At 38.8% G+C, this 22,588-nt stretch overlaps 1 protein-coding gene across 1 annotated transcript in view; it reads right to left on the reverse strand.

The window, feature by feature from the left end:
• Positions 1–200: 200 nt before the first annotated feature.
• Positions 201–22,588, reverse strand: part of Ctr9 (RNA polymerase-associated protein Ctr9) — a 154,293-nt gene continuing 131,905 nt past the window's right edge. The window contains exons 14-18 of the mRNA XM_068387126.1: positions 21,587–21,703; positions 21,242–21,387; positions 11,190–11,439; positions 1,816–2,015; positions 201–1,398 (exon numbers count right to left, since the gene is read on the reverse strand). Coding sequence (XP_068243227.1) covers positions 705–1,398; positions 1,816–2,015; positions 11,190–11,439; positions 21,242–21,387; positions 21,587–21,703 — 1,407 coding nt within the window. The 3' untranslated portion in view covers positions 201–704. The remainder of the gene's footprint in view (positions 1,399–1,815; positions 2,016–11,189; positions 11,440–21,241; positions 21,388–21,586; positions 21,704–22,588) is intronic.

Genomic DNA, 22,588 nt, shown 5'->3' on the forward strand with positions numbered 1-22,588 from the left:
TCATGATGGAACATAAACCAATTATATGAGCAATAATAATGAATAAATATTAATGTTCTTTACCCATATTCACATTAAGCAACAAACTTAAAAAAATATGTTAAAACTTAGGAAAATACTGTACTTTATTTACAGTTACTTAAAAATATTCAAAATTTGACAGTAATTCTGTAATGCAAAGTGATTAAGAACACAAAATACAAAAATTAGTTTTATTGGATTGAAATTACTACAAAATTTTCATTTGCAATTTATGCAAAAGACAAAGATTTTGAAATAAATAGTTACATAATATCCATTGTAAATTGGTGATAGGACAGAAAATGTGTACAGGTATTCAATGAATCTATGCTTGCTATGTTAGACAGTTGAACCTTATGAGCTAAAACATATTAAACCATCCAATGCCTCTGACAATAGTCTTTTTTATAAAACATGCCCTATTTCATAATGAATATAAAAGGTCAAAACAATGAAGAAATTTGAAATCTCTTACTAAAGAAACTTACTAAAAATTTCTTACTATAAAGACAATCATATTATTTTCTACTCTCAGCAACAGACCTTACAAGAATAATGAAAAATTAGGCCACATTTGCAAGATCGATACCCGAATACAACCAAGAAAACTTCTATAGTTTTCACACTCTTTAGAAAAGTTACACCCCTACATAGCCTACGAGTAACTGGAACACAATCAAATCTTAATCGCTATCATTCCCAGATTTTGAAGGTGCAGGTGACCTGGATCCAGATCTAGAGCGAGGAGAACCAGATCCTGACCTAGCTGGGGAACGTGACCCTGATCTTGACCTAGAACGTGAACTAGATCTTGATCTTGATCCTGATTTTGATCCGACTGGTGATCTACTACCTGATCTTGACCTTGACTTTGACCTAGACCTTGACTTTGACCTAGACCTTGACTTTGACCTAGACCTTGACTTTGACCTTGACTTTGACCTTGATCTTGACCTTGATCCTGTTCCACTTCTTCTTGAGCCACTACGACTACGTCTCGAACTACCACGACTTTGCCTAGAACCACTACGGCTTCGGGACCTTGATCTTGAGCCAGAACGGGACCGAGAGCGTGAGCCAGACTTTGAGCGTGATCGGGACCTAGATCTTGATGACCCAGAATCTGACATAACTCTTCTTCTCTTGTTTGTACCTCCTCCTTCACTATCTGATCCACTAGCAATTTTGAGCCTTGCATCATCTGAATCATCAGACGAGTCTGATATGGTAGCCTTGGAGACTATGCGTCCTTTTTGTTTGGCGGTTAAGCCATCGTCGCTTGTCTTCTTTCTTCCCTTCTTTTTCTGCCTGCCACCACTGGGACCATCTTCGTCGTCACTTCCTGCATCTCTCCTCTTTCGCCCTTTCTTTCTCTCTCTGTTAAAGAACTTACCATTAGCATCAATAGGTATCTAAATGCAATAAGTAGATATCAGTATAGAAAATTATTACAGTATCAATAATTAGTTAAATATTCAAGAGTCTGCATAAAAAAGCTCATATAGGTTTCCAAAGGCTTATTTCTGAAATTATAAATTAAGGAGGCTGGACAAAGAAATATAGCATAGGCAACATTAAATAAATAATAAATGGTTACAATACTATAAAGACTGTTGGGATTAATTTGCTCCTGCTTACACAAAGAGTGACTTTTAAAGTATAATAAAATATCAGGACTGACAGGTCCAACCAGTATGTGTTGTTTACAAGTACATTAGCATAGAAACCTTTTTGCCGTTACATGAATCCTGACGTCTATAAATGATGTAGACATAAATCAAAAGTAGAACTTACCCAGGCTCCTTCTTCTTGCGTCCTCGTGACTTCTTGGATTTAGGTGCACCTCCTTCATCTCCACTACCAGGACCAGACCCATCTGAGAGAATATCATAATCTCTTTTGCGACCACGTCCCCCTTTCTTAGGACCTTCAGAAACTTCTTGGATAATTACTGCATTTTTCATCTTTTCCTTGTATACCTCACGTGCTTTTATCTAAAATAAAAAAGAAAATAATCCACTCAAGAGCATTAAAAAAATAAGTAAACATTAGCAACAAAAAGAACAAAGACTTATGTAAATATTTATATCTTTTAACTATTACAAATAAATCTAAGAAAAGCTACATTATAGACATTATTAGAAGGTACAGATTTTCATAAATAATTGGGAGTAATTATAAATTAATGTATCTTTAAAGAAATTTTAATTTCAGATCACCATCATCATCATCTCAATTTTAGATCACATCTGTATACTGTAATTAATAATTCAGTCGAGTATTTACATCCCTTTGATATTGAGTGCAGAGTGAAATTTTCTGCAGGAAATGAAACTTCATAAGAACAAGATAATAACATCTTTAGAAATAGATTAACTATGCATAAGCCTTATCATATTCTAAAAGTGTTTACAAGAAAAAAAGGCTCACACAAATATAATGGATTTGTCTCGACTACAGTGAACCCTCGCTACTTCGCGGTTCGACCATCGCGGATTTTTTCCATAACCCATATATATATAGTATATATATATATATATATATATATATATATATATATATATATATATATGCATATATTTATGTATATATGTAGGTATGTATATGTGTATACATATAAATATATATATATATATACACACACCCACACACACACACACACATATATATATATATATATATATATATATATATATATATATATATATATATATCTAAAGTAGGAAGATGTGATGTAGTTCTAAGGGAAAAGTATGGGAAATATGTCTGGGTAATAAGCAAAGCTCTACCTCCAGTTTGTTTCTTCATTATGATCAGAGATAAACGTAAACAAAACATTGGTTGCCATTTTTTATCTTGCTTTTTAGCGTGTTTAGGAAACGCATGATGTAAAATCGCCTTTAATATTTGTGCCTGTTTTAGTTTAGGGTACTGTAGTACATGCATTAAGTGTTCTGTACATTAAAGGGTAGTTTGTTAACAGTACTACGTACAAGGGAAGGTTTTAAAAGTCTGAATACAGTGAACCCTCGCTACTTCGCGGTTCGACCATCGCGGATTCACCACTTCGCGGATTTTTTCCATAACCCATATATATACAGTAACATATATACATATATATGTATGCATGTATTTATGTATATATGTATGTATGTATATATGTAGGTATGTATATGTGTATACATATAATATATATATATATATATATATATATATATATATATATATATCTAAAGTAGGAAGATGTGATGTAGTTCTAAGGGAATAGTATGGGAAATATGTCTGGGTAATAAGCAAAGCTCTACCTCCAGTTTGTTTCTTCATTATGATCAGAGATAAATGTAAACAAAACATTGGTTGCCATTTTTTAACGTGCTTTTTAGCGTGTTTAGGAAATGCATGATATAAAATTGCCTTTAATATTTGTGCCTGTTTTAGTTTAGGGTACTGTAGTACATGCATTAAGTGTTCTGTACATCAAAGGGTAGTTTGTTAACAGTACTACGTACAAGGGAAGGTTTTAAAAGTCTGAATATACATGTTGAATAAATAGGTAAATATGGTGTCACTACTTCGCGGATTTTCACCTATCGCGGCCGCATCTGGAACCTATCTACCGCGATAAACGAGGGTTCACTGTATACATGTTGAATAAATAGGTAAATATGGTGTCACTACTTCGCGGATTTTCACCTATCGCGGCCGGGTCTGGAACCTATCTACCGCGATAAACGAGGGTTCACTGTATATGATATTTGTGTCTAAGCTTTGTTACTAAACACATTGCCCTGAAGCTGGTTCTTAATCAGAATTTTTACAGCTGATGGAAAAGCCAATTGTTAGCACGACTGGAGTAGTGATAAAGATCTACAAATTCAGTTGAAAATTATGCAAGTTATCTGTGAAGTCTTATTTAGTTCCTGTGCACTGATGCTGTTATAAGTAAATGTTTTGTTTAAATCTTTTCAAATGCAGTGGCTAGTCAAAAACAAAGAAATACTGTACTCATCAATGAGATATATAAAAGCTAAGAAATAAAAAACATAAGATGAACTGGAGAGAAAATTACTCATGGCAAATAAAAATTTTCCAATAGTAGAGAGACCAATGGCTTAATTTCTAGGGCTTGTAATAATCTATAAAGCTGATAAAGATGAAATTCAGGAGATTGTGGTAAGGAAAATTTGGGAGACTGTATATATGCGATTGAAAAAATTTCAAGAGTAAAAGACAGTTGATAATTCGAGATGGATACAGAATCCAGAGACTAAACTGAGATCTTGGGAATAGAGATGGTTTGGATATGTGACGAGTTAGGATGAGGAACAGTTGTACAAAAAAAAGAAAAAAATACAGCAAAAAAAGAAAAAAAAAGACCTGCATAAAGGCCAAGGAAATCACAGTATAAGCAGAAAGATGAAGACCTTCACTTGATGTGAATCCAGACATAATGAATATTAGAAAAAAAACACTTTTCAAGTTTAACAGATAAACTGGTGCAAAACCAGCGCTCTTTGCATTTGTTTAAGTGGAAATCTACTGTGGTCGAGTTAAAGATCTTCTTATGGCTCTGTGCAGGGTAGTTAGTTGCGATGACTACCAAGGGACTGGTTGCCGTTTAGATAAACCTGAGGTTATGGGAATTGAGTTAACTCCTGCTATATGTAGAATTTTATTCAGGAGTCTATGACATCATCTACACTTTCAAACGGTTTTGCATTCCCTTTAATTTCACTTAGCTCCCAAAATCTATTCCAATCTGCCTTGTCAAGGTTCCATCATGGCAATCTCTGTAAGGGTTGATTATTGTTTTTATTTATAATATGCCAATCATCTAACGTTCTCCATTCATAATCAAAAAGGCAGTTGGAGCTTGCAACTGAAAGGTCAATGCATGACAGGGTACCTGTCTGAATATGAAAGTGTGTGGGCTCTCCTATATTACGGAGTCTGACATCCTCATTTTCCACAATTGATGATATAATATTGCCCCTCGTGTTTGCTAAAACATTGCCCCATACTTCAAGGATGCCTACATATATAAATAAATAAATATATAAATATATACATAAACGTATATGAATATATATAGATATATAAATATATATATATATAAATATATACTGTATATAAAATATATATAAATATAAATATATACTGTATATAATATATATACATATATTTATTTATTGGGTGAGAGAGCGTGAACAAAACGATGTATCCCACTCTGAATATGGAGACCGACCAAGGTTCCGCCCTGTGGAGTATCCACCGCTGCCATTGAAATAACCGGGCGACCTAGATCTTACGCAGACTTCCATCAGGCGGAGGAGCTTGCCCACTGCGCAAGACTCCCGCACAAGAACTCGGGTCTGTGATCACAACCAAGTGGAATGGACCAGAGTACTCTATGACCTGCCTCCCGCACAAGCTTAGTGGGTAGCGTTATGCACTCCTACAGGAGGAGTTATTTGCTCGTAATAAAAGGCAATTAAGGCTACAGGAGACCGATTGTACCAGCAACCTAAAAGTGAAGAAATAATTTTCCTCTCCGACTTATTAGAACTGGGATGGGCTCTGGGCTTTCTGGTCAGCCAACTACCCAGTAGGATAGCCAACACTACAAGGGATGTGACTGTTGCTCCCACCCCCGAAGGGTTGGCAACTTCAACTGAGAGGAACAAGGAACCTTAAATCTCAGGCAAAATGTCAATTCTCATTGGTTACTCCTGAGGGCCTGTTAGATTGCCTAGCAGGTAAACATCTGAAGTCGATTGATGTCGAGAAGTGCAACCAGTTCCAAGCAACTACTCTGTGGGGGGGAATCCTGTCCTCCAACTGCCTCCAATCCAATGGGAGTTGGCCGTGTATGTATGCTTACAGATCGGTAATAACAGAGTAACCAGTACTCCCTAGAGGGAGATGGTATTACAGGAATCTCCTTGCGGATCGCTGTCGAGCAAGAGATTGGTTGCTAATGACCAATCACACATAACTACTTCCGAAAGGCAAGATCGAGACGTATCTGCAATCCAATGTTAGACAGGTAATGTATGCATAAAGACAAGAATAAAAGACGGGTGCAGCCCGAATGATTTGCTGCGTCCAGAAATCAATTGGAGAACATTGATCAACATTTGCAATTGAGACCTCCTTCTTCCTATGACCTAGATCCCCTAGAAACAATGAAAACGCTCGTGTTTCTTCGCTTTGGATCACCTAAACTGGCATAAGTTCTGAATCCTTCCTCCCAGGAATAGATTCGCTTATGCAAAGGTTTGCAGTCTAGTATTTTATATACTAAAGATGGCCGATCCGAAAGTTAGGAAGAAAGTGCCTGAAATGAAGGAAGAGTTTACCTGTCTAGTTACGGGAAGGTAGGAGGCTAATGCATAACCTGACTTACCATAAGGAATATAAACATGAAATCTAATGATTTCTTAGAATGGAGTTTTAATTGTATGATGGTACATAGTCCTTTTCGGCAGAAAAAGATCGCTTGCCTGCATGCAGTTGCGGAAGCGTAACTTCCTTGTCTAAGAGACAGCTTGCAGGATTGATATATGTGCAACGAACTGTAACATTATTGCCAAAGGAAATTGGTTGTCGACTAGCCGTAGCAGTGTTAACATGTACATGGGCGAGTTTGTGTCCACGAAAAGTACATGCAGACAGCGCAGCGATCAAACCTTGTCCCACCCACAAGCCTTGCATTCCCTTAAGCGAATACTTGTTTGCTACCGTTCGTAAATGTAAGGAAAAGCTGACACAATCCCATTGAGACTAGAGGCTTGCAAAAAATAACCTTGCAAAGGTATGTCTCAATAGCCCATTGTGAGCCCTCCAAAAAGCTGTCCATTCTGTAGGGAAAACAAGCCCAAGTGAGTAACCCCAAAAGATTACGTTTCATAAAAATAGGTGTCTAACTATATTTGTGTGCCTCGGGGGCACAATGATGGCATGCGGCAGCAGCAAGCTATCGTCAGTAAACTGTATTTGCAGCAATAACCCTGAGGATTTGTCTTGGCTAGCGTGCATGCACAACCGAAGGAGTTTGTTTCAACCTTTTATGGGGTATTAGCAAACACCTGCAATTGTGTAAACCTCCTCAGGGAAGGGAATTTCTCATGAAGAAGCATAGCCTCAAATGTAACGGTTTGTTGGCCCAGAATGCAATGAACACTAGGCAGGTTTGTCTAGGCTTGCCAGTGAACGCCAGCAAGCAGCCGAGAACTCTAGCAAGTATTAGTCAATGTTAGAGGGGAGAAATTTGACTCTTACCTGTAAGAATGGGTACAGTTGATGTAAGTGTACGCTACTAAAGTTGGCACGTAGCCTATGTCATCCCTTCGGAAGGGAAAGAAAAAGGCTATGCTTGACTTCAGTTATAACCATTTCTCTCTTATAAGAGGTTGAAACCATGAGGCCGCAGGTCCTGAAGGGCCTGGCCTCACAAAGCTATAAGATCATTGTTGTGCCAAAGGGCACAAAGTCTGCAATAACCCCAAAGAGTTAAATCTTATGAGACTCGTTTTGTACCCTGAGGGTACGGGAGGAGATGAGCAGGAACTGGAAGCAGTCACCTAACTCCTTCATCGCCAAGCTCTGAAGAGCAATTCCTACCGGAGGAATCCCCTGAAGGGGAAACCACTCAGGCGAAGGCAGTCTTTCCTACAGGTGGGATAGGCAACCAACTCTTGTTGCCGCTGTCGGCAATTCTACCCGCAAGCGTGAAGACTGTGGGACAGTGGTTGGTGGAGTGTAACTCTTTCTTGGAAGGGAAAGTTATCCAACACCTGGAGTAGGACCTCCGGGCCGTGCCATCTGCTTCCCATCAAAAAGCTTTGTTCATGTTGAAGGTCACCATGAGTGTTACCTGTGAAACGTAGCTGAAGCCAGTTTCTAGGTTCATCCTGAAGGGATCCCTCAACTGGAAACCCAGAAGAGAACCAGCCTACCACTGCTCTCATTTCTACACCAAAGCTGCTGTAACAAAGGTGAGCAGAAGCAGAGTGCTGCAAAAAACTGTAACACCCTCGGAACCATTCCTTAGCGGGGAAACCCGAAAGCCCCGAGGAAGGTAGGAGTTACAGAAGAGACTCCCCTCGGAGGTGGGCACCGTTGCTTCGCTATGGGAAGCAACGGAGTTCACACAAAATGGAAGTCCAGGGTCACCATCTGAAAGAAGAAAAGAATTTCTAAACTTTTAGGCCAGTTGTTTTTAATTGTAACCGGTTAAAAGGTTTTGACGGCAGAGTAAGATGTCTTCACTCTACCAAGTCGAAATAAAATGTGGTGGTTTTTTACTAATGCTGGTGTGAGCAGGATACTGGTCTACCATCGCTAACCCTCTCCACTAACTGGCGGAGGATAGTTACACCTCACTAAAGGTTTAACGGCTAGTTTCAGCTATTGCTGAAATAATACACCTATGTAAAGAGCTCCAGGTTTTTATACAATTCTAAACAGGAAAAACTAATTCTAGCAAAGACAAAGGCAGTATCATCCTCTCAAATACAATAGAAAGTGTACTATGAGAAATTTATGAGCTTCAACCAGAAGAGGGAGATGAAAATAACGCCTAAAGACTGGGAGGAGTGTCTAATGGCATTTATACTTAACCAGAAAAGTGATGTCATGGAAACAGCAGTATGGATTCATGAGGGGGAGAGGGGACTGTGGATGCCATCTTTATAGTAAGGCAGCTACCAGAAAAGAGGCTAGAGGGAAACCAGAAGCTCTTTTGTGCTTTTTTAGATCTAGAGAAAGCTTAAGATAGAATACCAAGAGAAACAATGTTTTAGTATTTGAGGAAGAGGAACATCCCAGATCTTAGAGAAGTTGGTTAGAATGGTTGAGATGTTGCATGCAAGAAGAAGGACAAAAGTAATAACAGCAGATGGGGAAACAGGAACCTTTGAAGTTAGTGTTACATTAAACCAGAGGTCAACATTAAGCACATTTTTATTTGTGGTGGTCTTGGGTGTATTAAGTGAAGAGATCAGAAATTAAGAGTTGTGGGAATTGCGTTATGCAGATGATTTGGTTATTACTACTGGCAATGACGAAGACTTAAAGAGAAGGGTTGTAGAGTGGCAAGAGACTTGAGAGGGGTGGCTTGAGATTAAATGGGGATAAGACAGAAGCTAATGGGAGCAGTAAAGAACGTAGGTACAGGATAGCTATGCATGAAAGTAAAGGCTCAGTTATAAAACATATGGAATAATTTAGATACTTGGAATCTACTGAAGTCAGGAGGGAGGATGTGAGGCTGAAGTTGAAATAGGATAAAATCAGCCTGGGGGAAGTGGAGGAAGATAGCAGGAGTGGTATGTGATAAGAAAATGCCAATCAAGTTAAAAGTCAAGATCTATAGCACAGTAATAAGACCAGAGTTGATGTATGGATTGGAAATGTGCGTTCTAAGACAAAAAGGGGAACCAAAGCTTGAGAGAACAGAGATGAGAATGCGGAGGTGGATTATGAGAATATCACTGCTTGTCTTGAAAGATTGGAAAACAATGAAATAATAAGAATGAAAAGCATAGTAAAGATTACAGGGGTGATAAGAGTCTCACAAATGAGATGGTGTGGGCACATGTTGAAGATGGATGGTGGGGAATGAGTGAGGGGGGCTTGGGAGGAACCTGTTGGGGAGAGAAGATCACAAGGGCCTTTGCAGTTGCCAAATCGAAGAACAAAGTGGGCACTGTATGGCTTCTATATAAAAAATGTATTAGATTTTCCCTTCTAGGTTGATTTTGATAAAATTAGTACCTACAGTAATATGAGATTGTTTTGTTTTCTTTCTATAAACCTCCCCTGATGTTCCTACTGCTTCTTCTCCAGAAGCTTGGTTTAATAACATTTACTGCTAAAATAAAAAAAAATCCCATTTTCTTTCCTTCAATAGATACAAGCCTCTAGTAAGATCATGGATAATGAGACACTCCAGTGGTCAATGGATGGCAAGAAGTAAGTGCCAGGACCTTTATTATTTCAGTTTCTTTGTCGTCATCAGTAAAAGTGAACGTACCCCTCTTCCGTATTGTGATGTTTTATTGCATTCAAGTTAGTGTTTCTCTAGATTTGTTAGTAATTACAGCACAGGGATAGTACTATGAGGAGTGTGATTGCCTCACACAGAAGGTATGTTTCAAGCTCGAATGCTTATGAAACTTATTCTTAGTTCCGAAGAAACCTAGAGAAGGCTAGGCTAGTTATTTACAGTAGGAATGACGATAAATATGAAAGCCAGCATAATTCTCTAATAGACACTTAACCATCCAAATTTTGATAGTAATGGGCTTCAAAGCTCTCAACTTATTTAGCTTCCACTGTTACCTCTGAAAAGCTTGCTAGTTTTCACTTTTAAAGAGGTAATTCTGATCTAACTGGACAGTTGCTAACTCTAACATGATTTACAGTAATAGCATTCCAGTTGGTAAGGGTTCTGAATATTCACTGTGTATTACAGAGTCCAGACTCTCTCTCGCAAAGTTTTGACTTATTTGATTATTAAAGATCCCTCTGCTGTTAAACTTGAGCTTTCCTGCATTCCTAGTAGCTATTTTAGACAACTACATTGCAAGGTAGAAGATAAGACTTGGTAGTCTGGATCCTTACATCCCTCCACTTGCTAAATTAACCGTTGTTTTTCATTTGTGTATGATGTTTTATATCGTACGATTCTCTTAGCTCTTTGATGTTGTTTGTTATATTTCAGCTAAAGCTGATCCATTTCATCACATTTCAGATGGTAGTTAACTTTGCTCACTTGCTAGTTCAGCCACTTGCTCATCATGGGTTAATGTTAGCTGAGTAATGATAAATACTAATAACTTTTTACTGAAATGAGTCTTACTAGAAAGAAAATGTAAAGGAATACAGTAGTAAGATTGATTTCTATTCAGTGAAATAAATATAATTTCTTTAATATCATATGAGGTGAAAAAACATTTAACATACTGTAAAAGGAAGAAATGTATATACCTAAAATACACCAAACTAAAATTTTGTTCATTTATTGAAAGAAAGAAATCCCTGGAGATATTTTAAATTTATAAATGTGTGTTAAATTGTTATTACTTTTTATGAAACAAATGGCAAAACTGATCCTACCATATAGAAAGAAACAAAACTACTTCAACATAAACAGTATAATTTACCTTTTCTTCCAATCTTTGACGTCTTGATTCCTCAAGCTTCAGCCTTTCTTCCATAACCTTCTGTTTGAGGGCATTTCTTTCCTCTTCCTGTTTACGACGTAAAGCCTTCTCTTCATCGTCTTGTCTACGGGCACGTGCAACATGGTACTGAGCTTGAGAAAGAAGATCACGGCACTGACTGGCTTCAGCAGCAGCTGCACCAAGATCATACTTTAGTCGATCACCATTTACACTTAGATGTTGGAAGTACCTGGAATTACCCATGAATTAAGTTGTCTGGCTGGACTAAAACATAAACACCTAATGCAGTGCCACAAAATACAGCATATAAATTTTAAAAGTAATTTGTATTTTTCCTAGCTATACAAACCTAAGTCCTTTAGTAACGAGGATTCTGGCGACAGCTGGTAACGGTCAATGAAGACTTATCAAAGTTTTGGAAACCAACCCCCAATATCACTGGTGGTTGGGATCTGACAGGGCTCTGAGCCAACATTCATATTCTGCCTAGGACTTGCAAGCGAATACTTATCTTAATGTTCTTAAAGTGATGTTCACACAAGACTGGGATACCCAATGCGGGCATCCTTTGACGACAGAAAATTTGTTGTAATGTAGGTTTGTTAGAAAGTACTGGACTGACAATTCCTTTCTGGGATACAACGACTTTCAGCTACTGGGGCGCTGCGGTTGGTTTCAATGAGCCTGAACTTACTTTAACAGGAAATTCCTTGGAGACCACATGGCACTTTGAAATAACTCATATTAATAATATCAACAAATTAACAATGGTCACTTTACCTTGAAGTTGGCATCTCTCCTGCTTACTGGACATGAAAGAAGGTGGAGTTTGAGATGAGGATTTAGCTGTTGGAGGCAGATGACATTGTTGATAGGGAAGATGAAACTATAAAAGTAGTTGCTACATGGGTTTTTTGTCAAATCTGACTTCGATGGCTGTGTTTCTTCAGCGTAAAGATCAGGTGATGACTCGGTAGCCTTCCTTTTTTCTACTTTGATTAAGAACCGATATAATATTTGCTGAATATAGATCTTTCTGTTGTCAAAAATTATCCTATAAAATTTATAATTTTAGCAAAACATTTGCCTGACGGATCTTTGGACTAGAAGACTGACAAACCTGGATAAATGGTAAAAATCCTGCTGCACTTTTAGAGCTTGAAGGTTCTTGGTTCTGGATCAAGGAAACATTCTTCCATTTTCTGCTACTCCTCTTACACCAACAATTCTTCATTTGTCAGTAGTTGTTTGTGAGTCTTGATCTACTGCCCAAAATCATCATCTTCCAACTCCATCTCAGGTTTGTTACTAAGGGATAACAAACTCACTCAATATGTCCCTGACTGGCTCTTCAAAACCTTTAAAATCATGCATGAACTGTGGGAAAGGTTTATTCTATGCACTGATCACTATTACAGTACAGTATTTGCATCACTTCAGCCTAAGAGGCACTGCTTGATAAATATTGTATCCCTTTCAAACCTTCCAAATATTAATCCTGTCCTCTGCTACAGTAATATCATATTGTCTAGAGTAAGGTACACTGTAAATAGTACAGCTTGAAGATCGCTTTGATGCCTTGGTACATGGGTTGCATGAGAGAGGTGGTGTTGGTGGAAAATAAAAAAAAAACTTGCATTTGGATCCATGTTATTCAGATGCATGGAATGTTCTGGGGCATAAGCCATGTTTAACATAACCATGAGAGGAAGTTCTTTACCCTGAAATACTCCTTAGCTGCAGGTATAAAATGGCCATTGAACCATTCTTCTAAAATGGCAATGGTGACCCATGCCTTTGGATTGCCCATCCTAATAACTGGAAGCATGGACTTCAAGACGTTCTTGGGGCCTGGGGATTAAGGGCATGGAAACCTAACAAAGGATTAGATTTAAAAGCGTTAATAACGTTAGCCCCTGCCATTAAAGTTAGTCTATTTTAGCTAAATTGCACTCTTGCATTGTTTTCACTACCTTATAAGCAAATGAGTGATTAGGCATTCTCTTTCAAAATAATTCCATCTCATCAACACTGAAGATGAGTTACTATGCCGTCAACTTCCTCGGCCCCAACTCCACAACCAGTTGACAAGATCTAAGAGATCCTTACTTCGATCCAACGGATGATGGAATTGTTCCAAAAGGAACAAGAGACGATGCGGGAATCACTCAGGCAGCAGCAGATACTATTGCAAGAGAGGGCGAACCGCCCCGGATCCACCAAGGGCATCACTAAGAAGCCCCTTAGAGTGTTGGATCTCCCTCACTGCTCCGAAACCAATCCCTGGAGGTATGCGGAGCATATGCCTATGATGAATGGGAAGCTATTCGTCTCGAAGTTGGGGGACAGGCTGATTGAAGACCTTGATTTCTGGCCTAACTTTTCGACCTATCCAGACTGTTATCTGAGAATACGGGATGAACATGCAGCCCGAGAGGAAACAGTACCCAAAGAGGTCATTGTCTATGAACATGACAAGGCGCAAGCCATCCTCCTGAAAGCCTTGAAGGGAGCCGGGTACACCAACTCCAAAGTCTCAGCACTGAGCAAGAAACATCCCACCTTTCTTGTCCCTTCCTCCATCTCTTTCCCCTTTTCGGAGAAAGCACTAGACTTTGCCGTCAAAGCAGTCGATGAGGGCAAACCATGCCCAACCCTAGAGGAATGCAAACCATTCTCTCTAGTACTGCCTACCTGCGAGAAGTGGAAGGATGTCCACCTAACCTTCTCCGTCTCTAAGTTGGATCCAGAGATAGCAGGCCAACAGTTCAATGAGAACCTTCCGAAGTTGCCAGATCATCTTCTGAGGAGGGAACAGGAGTCGAAGGAGACACTTGCGGCCTCCCTTTCTCATCAGAACTACCTGGAAATGTGTGCAGGTCAACATAATGTCCCAGAAATATTCACCTTCCTGGCTAAGTCTCACATGGGTACCCTTGTGAAAGACTTATATGCTTTCCTCAGAGCAAGGACAGCCTGCAGAGTTCGTTTTGGCCTCAGCGACCGTCAGACACGAACAAAGGAAGCTGATTACCTTGAGTATCTGGGGTAAAGACCTTTTCCCACAGGAACTGGTCCAAGAGATCATTGCTAGACCAACCACGGAGAATAGGAACCTTCTCCAAAAGTGGGGCATGAACTCAAAGAGGAAATGTTCCTCGGACGGAGGTCCCTAGCCTAAGAATAAAAAGGCATGGAGACCACGCAGACCTGCACAGCTTCCTGCCGTAACTATGACCACGATGCCTCAGACCACCTTCCAGATGGTCCCTCAACAACTGGTAGCCCAGTCGCCAGTGTTTAACCCTAATTTTGAAAGGCAGTCGACTTCCTTTCACCCAAGTCAGAAAGTAAAGGGCCCTAAGAGAAGTTCTCCGGGAGGTAACTCCTCTTGGGGCTGAGGAGGTCGTGGTCACGGAATCAAATCCACAGGACCCCCCAAGCAATGAGGGGTTCCAGGTAGGGGGGCTAACTGCATCACTTTCGGGATCGCTGGATCTTCGATCCCTGGGCCCACAGCCTAATCACGAATGGACTCGGGTGGAAATGGAACAGAACTCCACCCCGCTTTCCAGAATTCTTCCAACACTCCACCCCCTTGTTAGAAGAATATAGCTCAGAGCTCTTGAACAAGATGGTAATAAGGAAAGCGAAGTCCATCAAGTTCCAGAGAAGGCTGTTTTGTGTTCCCAAGAAAGACTCAAGACAAATTCGGTCATTCTAGACTTGTCTCCACTCAACAAGTTCTGGATGCTTACTTTGCAACACATAAGGACCCTTCTGCCAAAAGGGGCGTACACGGTCTCAATACACCTAGCAGATGCTTACTGGCATCTTCCAATGAGTTGCCCTTTCTCCTCCAACCTTGTCTTCAGAGCAATGCCCTTCAGACTGAACACAGCACCAAGGATATTCACAAAGCTAGCAGACACAATTGTCCAACAGCTACGCTCCGAAGTAGTTCAAGTAGTAGCATATCTAGACGATTGGCTGGTATGGGCAGCATCCAAGACTACTTGTCTGCAAGCAGCCAACAAGGTGATCCAATTCCTGGAACAGCTGGGCTTCAAGATCAATCGCAAGAAGTCTCGCCTTTCTCCAGCTCAACAGTTCCAGTGGCTAGGAACCCAATGGGACCTAGAGTCACACCACCTCTTCATTCCATCCAAGAAGAGGAGAGAAATAGCGGGATCTGTCAGGAGACTCATCCGTCACAAGAGGATATAAAGACGCCAACAGGAAAGAGTATTGGGCTCTCTCCAGTTTGCAACAGTGAAATACCCGGTGCTAAAAGCACGTCTGAAAGGTGCATTAGGAGTCTGGAGGAAATACACATCAAACGCTCGAAGAGATCAACTAGGATTGACCCCGACCTTGTTGCGCACGCAGTTAAGGCCGTGGTCAACAGCCAAGAGCCTAGCAGGGACAATTCCCCTGCAACCACCACAACCATCAGTGGTGATGCACACGGATGCCTCCTTGGAAGGAAGGGGAGGCCATTCTCACGACAAAAAAGTGCAAGGGAATTGGTCGCACCAGTTCAAAACCTTTCATATCAACATTTCGGAAGCTATGGCAGTTTTCCTGACGTTGAAAAAACTATCCCCTCGCAGATCAATCCACATCAGATTGGTCCTGGACAACGAGGTGATAGTAAAGTGTCTAAATCGACAAGGCTTGAGATCGCCCCACATCAACCATGTGATATTAGCTGTCTTCTACCTGGCTAGGAGGAAGGGATGGCACCTATCAGCAGTTCACCTACAAGGGTTCCGCAATGTGACAGTGGACGCTCTATCCAGGCGAAAGCCCATAGAGACAGAATGGTTCCTAGACGCAGACTCATTCTCCTTCATCTCGGAAAAAGTCCCGGAACTGCAGATTGACATCTTCGCAACGAGCGACAACAAGAAACTACCTCATTATGTAGCCCCTTATATGGCCCCTCCAGCAGAGGCGACGGACGCCATGTCCCTCGACTGGAACAGGTGGAATCGCATTTACCTGTTTCCACCAACCAATCTCTTGCTAAGAGTCCTCGACAAGCTAAGATCCTTCAGAGGGGCAGCAGCAGTAGTGGCCCCCAGGTGGCCCAAAAGCAATTGGTTCCCTCTAGTCCTAGAGCTGAAACTGAAGCTGATCCCTCTGCCGGACCCAGTGCTATCTCAACTGGTCCAGAAGTCGACTGTCTACACTTCATCCTCGAGAACCAACAACCTACATCTCATGATTTTCTCGCCCTAGCTGCGAACAAAAAGTTTGGAATCTCGAAGGATAAAGTTGACTTCACTGAAGAGTACAAGTCAAGTTCAACTAGGAGACAATATGAATCGTCATGGAAGAAATGGGTTTCCTTTGTGAAAACAAGGAAACCGACAGAGATATCGATAGATTTCTGTCTCGCATTCTTCATATTCCTACACGAACAAGGCCTGGTCTCTACTACAATTACCTCGTGTAAATCGGCCTCGGCTAGACCACTTCTGTACGCTTTTGAGGTGGACCTCTCTAGTGAAACCTTTAATAAGATCCCAAAAGCATGCGCTAGACTGAAGCTAGCAACCCCACCAAAGCCCATCACGTGGTCTTTGGACAAAGTCTTGCACTATGCTTCGAACCTAAACAATGAGGATTGTACTCTAAAGGATTTAACACAGAAAGTCATTTTTCTGTTTGCAATAGCCTCAGGGGCTAGAGTTAGTAAAATAGTGGCCTTATCTAGAAACGAAGGCCATATTCAGTTCCTAGACTCAGGAGAACTGAATCTTTTTCCTGATCCTACCTTTCTTGCCAAGAATGAGCTACCCACTAAGAGGTGGGGTCCTTGGAGAATCTGCCCACTGAAGGAAGATGCCTCTCTGTGCCCAGTATAGTGTCTTAAGGTCTATCTTCAAAGAACTTCAGACTTCAAGGGAGGACAGCTCTTCAGAGGCGAAACCTCAGAATCAAACCTATCTTTAAGACAACTGAGAGCGAAGCTCACCTACTTTATTCGCAGAGTGGATCCTGACAGTACACCCGCAGGTCACGATCCAAGGAAAGTTGCTTCTTCGTTGAACTTCTTTCAACATATGGACTTTGAAAGACTTGGCTCATACACTGGGTGGAGATCATCCAGGGTCTTCTAAAAACATTATGCGAAGCAAGTACATGAAATAAAACATTTTGTGGTGGCGATGGGTAGTGTCATAAAACCTGTCGTCTAGTGCTGCGATGAACAGTTGACTGTTTTGGGATTTTACAGTGCATCGGGTGCATGGGTATACCTACTCTTTAGTGCAAATCACAGCGATGATTAACATACTGTTCAATATAGGTGCATATCTGACCAATAACACCAGTGCCGAGTAAACGTTTGCGTCAGTTTTTATACATTTCCGAACATCTGAACATGTCAGATGGATTTAGTTTCACATCTCCATTGAGTGCCATTATTCCGATAAGGAAATTATATATATTTTTTCTGCACAAGAAAAATGATGTGTTGTAATGCTGGATCAGATTCATACTCTATTGTAACTACATTTGATATATTAGTTGCAAAATAAAATACTAAAACGTATTTGCGTCTTATTACTGCTGCCTCAATTACAGACTAATAAAGTATGCTGGAGTTTTATTCAATCCCTGTAAAGGGCTTATAACTTGAAATTAAGACAAAGATTTCCCAAAGAATGAATCTTACATTCTCATGGTAAGTAAAAAAGGTAAGCTCCAAAATTTTCCCTTTTTGTTCCTACGGAAATACAAACCTTGAATTCTTATCGTCGATATCGACATTTTCCCTGCTGGGGGCAGGTAGCACTAAACCAGCTCCAGGCTTAGTGGAAATGACAGATCTCTGGAATTTCACATACAAGTCTAGTAGACCAAATAAGGAAATCTATTCAAGGTAGAAGGCACATACACAAACCCACAGCTAATAGTAATTTCAAGATAATTCTCAGGTATGCTTCCATCAGGACGACATGGTCCGAGCTCAAAAAACAGATCTTAATCAAAGTAAAAAATCTATTTTTGGGTGAGAGTGCCATGTCATCCTGATGGACCCAACCTTTTTCTGACCCCTCCCAAAATTACTTTATTTGCAGCCTTTTCTGCTTAAGGACAAGAAAAGGAATGGCGTCGCAGTAGTAGTAGGGATGGAGGTCCACCGGGTACCTAGACCGGCACCCCCTTCTTTTGCCACTCTTCCCCCTTACATCAAAGAGTTGAATCTATTCGGGGTGAAGATTGCTATGTGTCGTATCTAGTATACGTCCCCTGATATTATGCGACATCCTTTACTGGATACTCGTGCCAGAAGTTAGAATCCTGGAGACCTTCGGTTTAATTCTCTGGGAGTATCACTGTAGCAAATATCCCTTCGAAAGCTACCTAAAGGAACCTTCCATTAGGACATGGCACTCTCACCCAAAAATAGATTTTTTACTTTGTTCAAAATCCGTTTTTTTTTATAATTTTTCATCCGTATGGGTTGCGTGTGATATCGACCTGCGAGACCTCAGTTCAGTGTGCGCAGCACTTGGGTGAGGATGCATTTCATCCCAGCTCTTTTCCTTGTGCTATTTCTGATACCCTCGGGTCAAGCTCGACCCATCAATACCTAATTAAGGTAAGTTGTGTAATATCAGTTTTTATATAATTATCGAATGTGCAGTAGTGTTTAGGCGTGTATAATAAAGGATTGTTGTAAAGTGTTTGTGAATGTCTTCTACCCCATATGTTTTCATAAAATAGTTTATAATTTTTCATGTTTTTGTAAGTTTGTACCTTTTCTTCATTTCAGGTAGAGGATTTGGCCTTATAAGGTGGTATGGTTGGCGGTCATTTTGTGAGCATATCCGACAGGTAAGCTGGCATAGCTCCATGTATTCCTCTTTTTTATAAAATTTCTGATATTTTCATGCATAGATACCATGCTCAGCAATGGATATAAGGATTTTTCTTGAAAAATTTCCTAATAGAACTCAGCAAAAAAAAAGAATAAAAATAAAATAAAAAATTTGCCCCTTTATATAACACTAAATAATATCCAAGTGCAGATTCTTTTACACATTTCTGTTGTAAGATAATAATACAATATCCTGTAAAAATTTCAGCCACTAACTATGTCATTTACCAACCCAAAATAAATTTTGAAAAGATAGATTTTTTGGCTAAAAAAACATACTTTTTTTTCTCATTTCAAGAAACGTTCCCTTGTGGTTCCTCCCACCCCTAGATCTCAGCAAATGGTGCTCAATTATCGTAGAATAAGTGCTTAGAATAGTTTGTTTATTTCCATATTTAGATTTTAGGTGAATATTTATGTAGTCAGTTTTTTTAATACTTATTTTTTAATTTATTTATAAAAATTTTTTTGACTTAGCCGTTATTTACTTTTTTTGAAGATTAGAATATTCTTTGATTATGTATATATTGTATGGCACCTCTGAGAGAGAGAAACATATTCATATGTCCAAGTGATAACTAACTAATAATAATAGATAAAAAACGAACTGTATGAAAACTGAGATAGGCTATAACATAGGTGGTGAAGTAATATTCATTATGAGAATGTTTCGAATAAGTTAAGAAATTATACAATAGATACTCTTTGTTATTCGTATGTGTGCATAGTCTCGATAGCAGCAGCTTGAGATCAAATGATCACGACCTAAAGGAAGAAAAAGTCAGTAATCGCTGATTGTTAAAATGTGCCTGAAATTTAAAAGAATATCATAAAAATGCTTTAATAAAACAATTAAATATCATGATTTTAATAGAAAACAAAAATGTCTGTTAAAACTAATGGTAAGCTGATATTAAATTCCATGTTTTATTAAGGGACAGCCGCCACGATTTTTTGTGAATAATTTTACGGACAATGAAAAGTGAGTTACATGGTGTATGTGGAGGAAAACATATCGTATAATGCTGACAAGAAGCTTCATTTAATTATCCGGATAAATAACAGACAGGATTTTTTCATTATGACATCTTTCTGATTAATTCACACACACCTAAAGGAGAATTATCAACCTTTATGAAATCACGACTGTAACAACTCACTTGAGTGTCCCTTTGTTTACTTTCATGAACATAGTCGTTCTAAATGTTTCTATATGTTTTGTCTTTTCTATTATTCACATAAACATGTCAAAATGAATAAACACATCAAGTAATAGAAGATGTTTTCATCTTTCATAAAAAGGAAGAAAATCTAACTCAGATGCTCATGTCATATCGGGTGAAGTATCAGCCGATTCAATGGCCGAGTGGAGGGAGACAGGAGCCATAATGCAAGAATAAGTAATGGAACAGATGGAATATATAACCCTATTAGAAGGTAGGGTCATTTTAATATAAAAGTACTTTAATTTTTCATAAAGAAAAACTAGAATTACATTATAAATATTTGGAGTCTAATATTTCGTAAACATACTTATCCTCGTATACTTAAATCAATCAACCATTATTTATTAACCAATTTTAAAAGTAACTTTGGCATTGGAGTACCAGTATTTGATATATATGTACAGTATATAAGACCATGAGGAATTACATAACAATAACATAATGATAACAATAATAAATATAAATACTACTAATACTACTCCTATCATTAATTATTTTAAGCTCTTAAGACATATAACTCAAAATTCTCACCTCAAAAGATTACTTCTAATAGATAGTGATCAGCTGATAAAATCAAATGCACTGTTTTATGTTTGTTACTTTCCTTGACATGAATTCACATTATACTGTACAGTACTGATGTTATTAAATATAATAATGCATTGTTAAAACCGTTATTTATTTTGGGTAAAATACAGTTCACTTGGTTAAAACATGAAAAAATTAGGGAATTGTGGTCCACAGGAGACAGACTTACCATGTACCTGTATTCCTATGTGAGAAATTAGTTTCGTATAAAAAATTTTGGCATATGTGGCCGTTTTCATACATGAATTAATTGCGGATAACAAGAGTTGACTGCACTTGTACTCTTAAAACACATTTAAACAATCAAAACCATAAACACTTACTTCTGGGCTAACGTTAGCTCATGTACAGCAGCTAAGACAGTCTTCAAATTAGATTTTTCATCTCTCAAAACTTGAGATGCAAGCTTCTGAAGGACAAGGGCCAAGTTGTAGAGAATTACAGTGTCATGTGGTGCAACATGTCTGGCCTGTAATTAAATTTAAAAATCAAGACTTCAACAAATTACTAAATTAAAATTGGTTATATATAATCAAGTCTTGATACTAATTATAAAATTCCTAGACTGCATAATTATCAAGGATAATTTTATTTTTACCAACCATTGATATATTTAACTTCTTCAAAATTCAAACAAACTAAAAAAATAAGTGTGGTGCTATATTTACCTTCAATAGCGTATATTTGGCTTCTTTTAACTTCATAGCTTTATAATAAGCACGGGAAAGGTAACCCAACACTTCAACATTAGGGTACTTGAAGAACTTCTTTTGACAATTCTCATACTGTGAAAATAAATATGAAATTAGGAAACAATAATGTTTAAATACTGTATGGTTTAAAGGTTGCTCATGAATGGTAGGGGTAAGGGACAGCAACAATGCCATAATATACACATGAATCAGTGTCAAAGACTCATCTCCATCAAGTTAGGAAAAGGGAGGGCCAGGAAATGGCTACTGATGATTCGCCAGGTAAAGCTATAGGCTCCCCCAAATTCCCATCCTAGGATAATAAGGTTACAGACATTACTAGAAACTATTGAGCTTGTGAAGGTCTTGAACCCCAGTCCAACATATCAGAGGGGATATTTCCAATAGGCCACAGTAAGGCAATGTGGAAATGGTGAAATTTAATACAGAAAGAGTAAGTACAGTTTACAGACCACAGCATTAAATACAAAGCATGTAACCCTTCCATGAAATTAAAGGTAAAAAATATAACAAATTTGGAGAATGATAACAGGGAAGCTACAATATGACAGTTAAAAAAAGTAGTGAGGTGTCAACATATATATATATATATATATATATATATATATATATATATATATATATATACACACAGTCAAACCTCTTGATAAGAAAGAAAAGGCTTACAAAATTTTCACTCGGCAAAACAAGATGCAAAGAATTTTAAACCTCGCATTACAAAAAACGGATTTTGAGCAAAGTGAAAAATCTATTTATGGGTGAGATAGCCATGTCGTCCTGATGGAAGGTTCCTTTAGGTAGCCTTTCTAAGGGATATTTGCTACAGTGATACTCCCAGAGAAATAAACCGAAGGTTTCCAGAATTCTAACTCCTGGTGCGATTCATCCATAATATAACTTTAAGGATGTCGCATAAAATCAGGGGACATATTTTTTAGATACGACACATAGCAATCT

The sequence above is a fragment of the Palaemon carinicauda genome, chromosome 1 (assembly GCF_036898095.1).
Source record: "Palaemon carinicauda isolate YSFRI2023 chromosome 1, ASM3689809v2, whole genome shotgun sequence".
NCBI classification, from domain to species: domain Eukaryota; kingdom Metazoa; phylum Arthropoda; class Malacostraca; order Decapoda; family Palaemonidae; genus Palaemon; species Palaemon carinicauda.